At 47.9% G+C, this 9,866-nt stretch overlaps 1 protein-coding gene across 1 annotated transcript; it reads right to left on the reverse strand.

Moving 5' to 3' along the window:
- Window positions 1-3,322: 3,322 nt before the first annotated feature.
- Window positions 3,323-9,505, reverse strand: LOC135395602 (uncharacterized). The gene is made up of 3 exons (XM_064626708.1): window positions 9,384-9,505; window positions 7,902-8,092; window positions 3,323-5,424 (listed from the first exon to the last, which is right to left on the reverse strand). Exons 1-3 carry the CDS (start codon window positions 9,503-9,505, stop codon window positions 3,323-3,325), a joined length of 2,415 nt encoding a protein of 804 aa, XP_064482778.1.
- Window positions 9,506-9,866: the final 361 nt, after the last annotated feature.

Genomic DNA, 9,866 nt, shown 5'->3' on the forward strand with positions numbered 1-9,866 from the left:
GTCGTCGGTTCGCCTTCAGCGCTGCGACTGCGCCCCTCTTCGCGCTGCACCCGGTGCGGCCCGCACCCCCGCACCCCTGTTGTGACGCCACTGATCCCACTATCAAATATCTGAAAACGTAATCACACGCAGTGCAAAACCTGCTGGTACGGTGTGTTGGTGGTACGAAACGCGTGTTGTTTTCCACCTGTATTGTGGGAATGAAACTGAAATAGACTCTTTCGTGAGGGTAATTCATAATTCTGCATTTTGCCCGTCTGCTCACAAGTTCCTTAACTGAACGGTCGCAAGCCGGAAATACCACAAAATATTGTCTTCAAGATGTACAACTTTCTTCAAAAGTCAGTTCGGCCTCCAGCATGATAGCATTCCACTTTCTGGAGAACTCCGAAGAGTCCCTCGACATACAAACAGCTTCTCCATAGAGGGAATACCTTTGTAATGTCACTTCATAATGCTAATTATGCTAAGTTACGAAGAAGTTATGCTAATCCCTGAAGACGCCCTTGGTCCTCAGTCGTCTGAAGCATTTATCAATATTTCTTGCAACATCTTGCCTACTGAATGCTAACGTGCCACATCAGCTTATAGCTAACACAACTTACAGCACAACTTAATCTGGTACGAATAAGACGAATAATAGCTCAGCAATATCTGGCATCCCAGACAGAGCACCGTCTCCCACCGGCGTCGGAAACAGATCCCAATGTCTATATCAGGAAATGGACGTCCGCAGGAGTTTTTTGTGATATGGATGGAGTGATATACGTAGTCCGACATCTGCTAAATTACCTTGTAGAGGAGGTGGTGTTCCTCTACATGAGTCCTGACCGGCGATCATGGAATGTCCCAGCGGGCACGTGGTCGTGGCCTCACGCTAGGACGGTGCCGGTAGAACTGAGAAGCGGGTGCTCCATGCGCGTGGCGATCCTTGTCGTTGTCCAGCATCCGCTACAGGGGTCCCCCTGCCGTCAGATGCGTTGCGGACGCATCGCAAGAGCTGGAGTCCAGGTAACGCGCCTGCGAAAAGCTGCAGTTGAGGGCGACCGTGGTATACGTGCATAGTCGAACAGGTGCACGGCACGGCACGGCACACGTTGGCGGCGGTGCGTGAAAAGTGCCGAGATGCGGCAGGAGTGAAGGCGGCTCAATCTGTGAAGCGCGTGTGTGCCGGAGGTAGTGCTGCTCGATGGTGTCGTCACAAATTTGCGGCCGCGCCGGTGGAACTGAGAAGCGGGTGCTCCATGCGCGTGGCCATCCTTGTCGTTGTCAAGCGTCCGCTACAACCTCTCGCGGCTCTTTCACGGATTGTCCCTGGTTGTGACCCCCCGCAATGTGACTTAATACGCCAAGCAATTCCTCCAGTTTGTGTATGTAATCGAATAAAAGTTAGGCATCCCACCCTTCTTTTTGACTGCGTGCACTCGTGCGTTTGAAACGTGCACTCGGATGTGTGGAAGGATCGCAAGAAAACCAATGTATAGTATATGTTTTTTGAGTGCAAGTGAATGCGACTTCCCTTGTACAACTTTTTGGCTGAGTGGCCTGAGGGACCGAGGCGTTAATTTTCCATCGTGGGAAATGCAAGAAAGAAGGAGTATCAGAAAAGGAAGAAGAAAGAAAACGGCTGGAGACGGTGGCAGTTTAAATAATGGCAGAAAGAAAGACACTGATAATAATTCTGCAAAGAGATTATACTGACCTCTAAAAACTAAAAAAAAAATAATAATGGTACAGCATTCGCTGTAGGTACGTGCAGCCAGGTTGTCCGAGCGAACCGAAAACCAGAACTGAAAACCGACAAAAAAAAACGCTATTTTGGTGCGAACAGGAACGGAATCAAAACTGTATACGTTTTTTTTTTTTTTTTTTTGCTCAGGAGGACCACCGAAAAATTAATTTAACGGTTTTCGGTCCAAGAACAAACTGCGCCAGTTTGGACTGCGAATAGGCGAATGAAACTGACGTCGTGTGTTCTGAAGTCATGTCATGAATACTTCACGAGGGTTACGGTTATGGTGGAATGTATGTCGGTATACTATAACCCTTAGGCTCCCTTTGTAACGTTTTATCGTTCGCGCACATAGAGGTACATGTGCCGCTACCAATATGCCGTAGTGTTCGTTTTAATTTCATTCGCCCAAAGTCTCCTCAACTAAACAACGACCCAAGGGGGCTGCGTCACGGCTTTTCTATCGGCAATGTCGCGCAACGCGTCCCTTGTCTGAGAGCAGCAAAGTTGAGTACATTTAGGTATCCGCGAGGGCAAGCGCGTGCTAAGTGGTGCCTCTTTTGTGGACAGTATACGAAGAAAAGAAAACGGAGACGTCGAGCGCGTTCGTAAGTGAAGGTGTTCCTCGATTTGCGTCGTACTCGTGCAGTGGTGCTTGCTGGCTAGTGAGCAGCAACAGACATTCGGATGGGACGCCATCGCACCAATCCAGCAAGAAAGTATTTGACGTATGCAGCACTCTGGGAAGCTCCTGTCAACGTCAGCACCTCCTCGATACGTCCATAAAATGCATGTTCGTAGGAAGTGGTTTACGGGGCCACTTGTATGTCCGACTGATACCCACTGGACAAATCTCCTTATCCTAAGGAATATCCGTGTTTCCGGGAAAGTAGTTGCCGCGTACATCCATGGGACATAATTTTCTGACCGGGATCATTTTGTCCCATTATTCGTGAAGCGCACAACCAGAATGTTTAGCTTCTATGTCTTCACACGGAATTGCGGTATTTGAGTAGCGTTAATGCTGATTTCATTTCCAACGCCAGTTCTCGTTGATGACGTACTTTGGCAGGAATGATTGACATGTTTTGCACTATTAGTCTTCGTACTGACGAAGGAGACAGCTTTAGAGTCTCGTGAGTAAATACCGGACACATGTACAATGTCGTTCGTCTGCGATATTGGAGTTCTGAATATGTGGTGTACCTTTGTGCACTGTATTGCACTTTCCAGGTGGATGCGAACCTGAGCTATGTGATATGTACTCTCCGTTGCTGTTTTGGCGCCTATATAGCGTTTGCTTTCATTCCGTTTTGTTCGGACCCGGAGGAAATGCACACGCGAAATAGTGTCGCAGGCGTCCCCTTCCTTCTTAATGAACAGAAAACAACGAAATTGCACACCGGCTTGACGCAACAAATAACAATTGTAATGCAGACGTTTCGTCTCCCATGCGGGGGACATCATCAGTGAAAGCAAAATGAGAGGCGACCGCAACCAGCGGATTACTTAACCAGGTCGGCGAACACTTCGGGGAGGGGGCCGCGATAGGTATTACACACTGAAGGTTCTCCTCGCAGGTGCCATGACTCAAGTTGACTCAAGACATGAGTTGCGAACATCTCGTTCGTGCTCTTTTAGTCTTGTACTGCGCTTGCGGCCCGTCTCTCCAATGTAGGACACCTCGCAACCGAGACACTGTACTTTATACACAACACCCGTCTGGGACTCAGGGGGAATATGGTCTTTTGGCTTAGAAATCAGTGAACGAAGTTTCAGGCAGGGCTTGAATACAGTCTTGATTTTTAACGGGAGGAGGGCTCGCCGAATGGATTCTGATACACCTTTGACGTATGGGATGGTGACGATGCCGTGTCGGAAATCGTCTTTCCTTCGGGTCCTGGGTTCGTGCATGCGTTTTCGTGTATTCTCAAAGAAACGTAGCGGGTATCCTCGTTTCATGAGTGACTCCTTGATTATCATCTCCTCGGACGTACGTTGTTCCGGGCACGAGGCGAAATCTTCACAGCGTTGAAGCAGGGTTCTCACTACACTGCGTTTGTGTTCAATCGGATGGTAGGATTCGAAATTTAGGAAATTACCAGTATCACAGGGCTTGCGGTAGACGGAAGTTTGAATCAGGCCGGTGGTGAGTCTGCGTACGGACACGTCCAGGAAGGGGAGCCGGTTCTCCTGTTCAAGTTCGCAAGTGAACTGAATGGACGGTTCAATGCTGTTCAGGGTCGAATGGAATTCGTCCAGGAGGTTGCGATTTAGGATCACGAAAGTGTCGTCGACATACCGTCGGTAGAACTTGATGTTGTGGGTAAATCGTTGGAAGGCAGATTCTTCAACATATTCCATGACGAGATTAGCCATTGTCACGGACACCGGGCTGCCCATAGGACAACCTTCAATCTGATGGTAGACCTGCCCCCGGAACGAAAAATGGGATTGGTTCAGACAGAAGCGTAGCAGGATGATAATGTCCTCCACTCTGAGAGACGTACGTGTGGGAAGGGTACTGTCGTCACGTAGTCGTGCTTCAGCCACTTTTACTGCTAACGCTGTGGGGACGTTAGTGAAAAGGGAGACAACATCAAAAGAGACCATGATGTCGTTGTCATCGAAGACTTGATCTTGAATCAAACGAACGAACTCTTTGGAGTTAGACAGTGTCAGACCATTACGTCCGGTGACTGGGGTGATTAAACCCACAAGGTGTTTTGACAGGTTATATGTTGGGGATCCAATAAAAGAAACGATGGGTCGTAAGGGGCAATCAGGCTTGTGAATTTTGGGGAGGCCGTAGAGTCTGGGTGTTAAGCCATCCGACGAGAACAGGCTTCGATACGTCACTTCATCGAGGCGTTCCTTTTTCTTGAGGTCACGGAGGTGATCGACAAGACGGCGTTCAGATTTCTGGGTAGGATCATTCGGCAGCGTGATGAAATGGGAATCATCATCGAGAATCCTCTGCATTTTAGCGTAGTAATGGTCTTTGTCCAGTACAACGGTGCCTTTCCCCTTATCCGCCGGAAGGATTATGATAGAGTCGTCTGACCGGAGATCGCGTAGTGCTGCATGTTCCTTCCGCGTGAGGTTCGTTGGAATCGTCGTAGAGTTGGTCAACGTAGTAGCGATGCGACTACGAGCCAGGTTGACCACGGTCGTGTCCTTTAGGTGCCGTAGTTTATCCTCAATTTCTACGACGATGTCTCGCTTGGGTACTGCGCGGGGGGCCAGGGCAAAGTCAAGGCCTCTCGAAAGAAGGCCGAGGTGACCATCGGAGAGTTGCTTCGACGACAGATTGAAAACGTTGTCGGAGGTGTACACGGTCGGTTTTTTGGGCAGGATCCGAGAAAGTTTCTGGTCATGGGCGTCCGCACACTTGGTTTTCTCCTTGGTCTCCGCTTGCTTGCGTGCTTGGAAGACTTGCCGCATGTCACAAGGCTGCAGGATTCGTTGAAGCGTGCGTTCGGCTTCAGATAACCGACGTCGTGCATCACGCAGTTTGTCTTTGTTCTCCTGGATACGGGCCTTCAGGCAGCTACGGCTGAAATCCACGGCTAGCTTTCGGCCATAGGGTGTGTTGACAAGAGGTCGAGATTGGAGGGCTTTAGGGATGACGTGGTGGTTGAGGCACTCACGGTTGAAATCCTGGTGGCACCCCAGGCGGAGATCCTTGTTGACTGGTCGAGGTAGGCTCTAATGCTGCTAAGTGCAACCGAACCGTACGTAAAGCGTATCGATGCAAAAATATTCCAGTGTGTAATATTCAGTGTGTAATACCAATCGTGGCCCCCTCCCCGAAGTGTTCGCCGACCTGGTTAAGTAATCCGCTGGTTGCGGTCGCCTCTCATTTTGCTTTCACTGATGATGTCCCCCGCATGGGAGACGAAACGTCTGCATTAAAATTGTTATTTGTTGCGTCAAGCCGGTGTGCAATTTCGTTGTTTTCTGATAATGACTTCTCCTGGCTTCTGGAATATTTTTGCTTCTTAATGAACCCAAAAATGCAGTGTCCTCTTCGGTGTCTACCATGACCTTCGGTTGATATTATCGCTTCCGCCGAAATGGAGTCAAACGAAAACGAAGTGCCTCTCGATAGGTTGGTTACGGCCGTTCGTGCCGTGCCGTAGCGCCCGTAGAAATTTCAGGCCGAGTGCGTCGCCCCAGTACTCAGTCCTCCTAAAACACCGTTTCTTCTACGTTGGCCAAACTATGGAGTGTGCTAGTAAAAAATGGGCAGGCACAAAAGCAACTTAGAATAATGGAGCGCATCTGCAGTTATCTAAGAAGTAACTGTGGACCACATGGAAGGAAACCTTGGTTTTGTTCCGTCAATCGGCAACATGAAAAGATTACCGGGGGAAGAAGTCGCCTATCTTCCGTGTGGGCATTGTGGAAGCCAGTCTTCTTTTTAGTTCACCCGTTCTTGAAGCGTCTGTAAGACTCTAGCTGACTACTTCCGCACCGCACTGGTGGTAGCGTTACCTTTCCTACTCTTCTTAATGCGTCTTCTGGAAGTGTAAGTGGGTATTCCATATATTAATTTGCGCGGTTGCGCTAAATAAATTCATTCCTGGTTTGAGCTGCCGTCTGTATCGTCTTTGTGCTGCCGGAGTTCAGGCAGCGTACTACATGGATTGCATCATCAACTAGGCTGCGTGTATGTATTCCTCTTATTTGTATGCACATATTTATTCAGCATATGCACAAAACGTACTTACACCACATCAGTGGATCTTGGCGCATATTTTGTAGCCACTCTTATATCAACGCTTCAAGGTCTTGTATAGACCGTACACGATGTTCGATGATCATTCGCAATCTCCTAGGAACCACGAGGTATATACTCTTCAAATATAAACTGTACTTACGTCGTGTGACGATGTGCTACTCTGCGTTGTAACATCTTCCAGCAATCCAGCGCCATGAGCCAGCGCAGTTACATAGAAATGCAGCAGAGCATAATGGTGAATGGTGACGAATCCATTTGTTCTTCCCATTTTGTGTCATCGATCAAGGTCACTTTTGTATATCTCTACTTATCATGCATAGCTCTTGCTTTAACTCTGCCCAGTAGTACCTACAGTTCAGTACAAACGGTAACTAGGGGGACGTAGTGTCACTGGATGACGTGCTTAGGCCACATCTCCTCCGGTTTACTTTAGCGGCAAAATATGTAAAAGTTCTGCCTGAAAAGACCTACACACGTTTTTTTTTTATATATCGGCTACTGTAAGGTCAACTTTACTGGGTCGAGCGATTACTTGTTACAGATGTCTTACAAAAACGCAATGAGTGTATTGCTGACGTAATTTTCGCTAGCAGGCTATTCGCCTAGGAGGACATTCTGTCACACAGCGTAGTAATTGCTGCACGGCTAATTATGCAACAATTATTCTCACGTTTTTAAAGAGATGCGTGTCTGCATGCCCGGGTCCATCTAGAAGCTAGAGCGCTGTTTCATCCCTCATTCATTACCGACAAGAACGCCGCAAATTCTTCAGACCAACGGAGTTGTTTCAGCAAAACGGGTTGCTTCAGTGCATTTTGATGCAATGCATGCCAAGAGCAGGCGCCGGACGTTAAGAATACCTTCTGTTAAAATCCCCGAGGGCGTCATATGAAAAAGTCTAATCAGGAAACACCCTTTGTGGACCATTATTATACCATATGATAAAGTATTCTTCTACGGAGTTAGAGGTATCACTCATAAGCTATCCCTCATAGCTACTTGAGTAGAATTATGTAATATGTTGTATTTGTTTGTTTGTTCGTTTCTTACTGCACATGTAGCCAGGAACTTGTTTTGTTCTGAAGTGATGTCAATTTCCCGTGGTGTCTCTCAGGGACACCACACACAGGTTTTGTGTCCCACACTTTTTGGTAACTGTTTCTGGTTTTTTTAATGACATTATAGGCACTGCCAGTGGCACTTACTGCATACGCGGATGACACATATTTTGCAGCGGTAGCTGTAATGGGAAGTTCTGGAGAGATTGCTGTGTTTGTATCATAATATCCTCCGTTTCCTCTCTTTTATTCCCTTTTTTATTATTCGGAAAGTGTCCCGATTTTTTTAGCATTTCCTGTACCACTTTTGTCCTGATTTTTGTAATATTTTTGAATTTTTGTACTTTTGTAATATTCTAGAGATCACAAGCCACGACCCACAGGCCAATGCTCAAAACATTGTCGCCAGCGAAGTGGCATATATAATCATGGTCAATGGGCTGTAGATAAGGGCTGGAGCTGATTGTAGACTCGCGGGATTCATCAGACAAGCTCATGTCCTTGTGCCGCTCGCCTGCTGCACGGTTATCGCATGCCAGTTTGCCTAAGGTGAGTGATCTGGAAGGAAAAATTTGAGCTTTGCGAACGAGCGGCATGGCGAAGTGGGTAAAATCGTACGCTCGTTGGTGGGAGCCAGCACAGTGCTGAAGACTTGGAGGTGGTGGGTTTGAATCCTACCACGGATGTGCTGTGTGAGCTTTTCACGGGTTTTCTGGTAGACTTTCTATACTAATGTCGGCCCAGGACGTTTACTAACCTCCTGTCCCAAATCCTTTCTCTTTTGCCTTGTAGATCGCAAGCGTCGTCCCACGTCTGAAAGTGTAGTGTTGCTACAAACAGTGGACGGCGGTGTTATACTCTACAGTCACACGGCAGCACTCGGCAGCATCAGGCTCTCCGGGATATTCCCGGAGGGCTGGGAATCCCTCCCGTTTGTCTTCTGACTTGATTGTTGGGCATGCCGGCATCACGTTAGAAGTATGTTACTTCGTATCCAAATAGCTTTCCCGCGCATACGGTTCTACTGAACATCGGAAGACCTTAGGGAATCCAGCGTGAGATGTGGCACACACATAAGTTGAAGTTAAATTAATGCTTCCATACTGTGGTCAGTACGAGTTTCAGTTGCACACTTCTAGGTGGCGCGTTTCTTGACTGTTGCTGAACACATGCTGGTCATGAGGCATTCTATCCGTCGCAAAGAAAACGGCCCATGAATCCGAATATTTAGGTCGGATGGTGGCCGGTGAGAAGGTAATCCCTTTTCCCCGGGGCAACGACGTCGATAGGAATATGGTGTTCGCAGTACTTTCCCCCAGAACGTTTTGACTAAGGTTTCTCCAAGGCCGCATCCCGGACCTGTGTTAACAGTAGAGCGTAAGCAACGTGCAATGGAGCCGTGCACGTTAATTGGGTAGCGCCTTCATGTTGGGTTGGTAACACCCCCGCAAGCATAGCCGCACGCGCCGTTTGGTTTGCTTAGGGAATTCAGGCAGTTCATTTTGTACAACGTAGTGTAGTATGTGTTTCTGGGGTTCAGTCTCGAAAGACACGAAGAGCCACTGAAGGACTAATGAAACGCGACACAAGTTGGACAGAAGTGGCCGTGTGACATGCACACTGGTGCTAGTGCAACTTTTTCCGTACAAAAATGAGCAGCTGAATTCGCTCTAACCTCATGGCCTATCACAATAGCATAGGCATCCCGAATGAGGTCATAATCACGTCCATCCTGCACGTTGCACTAATACGTGGTGTTATGAGCAGGGATTTCCCTACACCCCCCCCCCCAGGGTGGGGTGTACCCCCTCCCTGCATTTTTGCAACCCCCCCCCCTTAAATTTCTCACGTGACCCCACCCAGCTCGGCCACCAACACGTTCTGGTAGTGAGTCCGGCGCAGCGAGTTACATCCTGTACTGTCAATCTTGGCCTGTAGAACCACAGTCATGCAGATGATCGCATCATCCATTGGTCCAAAATCATTTGAAAGTGACTGTACAATGCATATTTTGCGCTCATATACGAGCACAAAAATGCGTGCGGACACGCAAACTCAATGTAGATGATCAAGAAGCATTTGCGCCCAACTCAATCAAGCGAGGTATTCTACTTTTTTCGTCTAATGTTTTCACCGTTGGTTGCTAGGTATTCATTGAGCTTCGTGAGATAAGGTGCTAGTCTTTTTTCTTTGTCGGTCGTGTGAGTATGCATCTTAATGTTGAAATGCCGTTCATAAGGAATCTGCATTCTAATGTACTGAGTTTTAACGTAATAACATGTGCAAATAAAACAGAAAAGCTGTGCGTGTCTAAGAAAAATTCCGTAAGTGG

This window comes from Ornithodoros turicata, chromosome 1 (genome assembly GCF_037126465.1).
Source record: "Ornithodoros turicata isolate Travis chromosome 1, ASM3712646v1, whole genome shotgun sequence".
In the NCBI taxonomy this organism is placed as follows: Eukaryota; Metazoa; Arthropoda; class Arachnida; order Ixodida; family Argasidae; genus Ornithodoros; species Ornithodoros turicata.

Bases quoted from the DNA above. Each gene is read 5' to 3' on its own strand.
- LOC135395602 (XM_064626708.1), bottom strand. From the start codon at position 9,505: ATGGATGATGCGATCATCTGCATGACTGTGGTTCTACAGGCCAAGATT. The intron at 8,093-9,383 runs GTGAGAAATTTA...TTTTCCTTCCAG, and splicing joins GCCGAGCTGGGTGGGGTCAC to ATCACTCACCTTAGGCAAAC. The intron at 5,425-7,901 runs GTGATCTCTAGA...TACCTCGACCAG, and splicing joins TGGCCTGTGGGTCGTGGCTT to TCAACAAGGATCTCCGCCTG.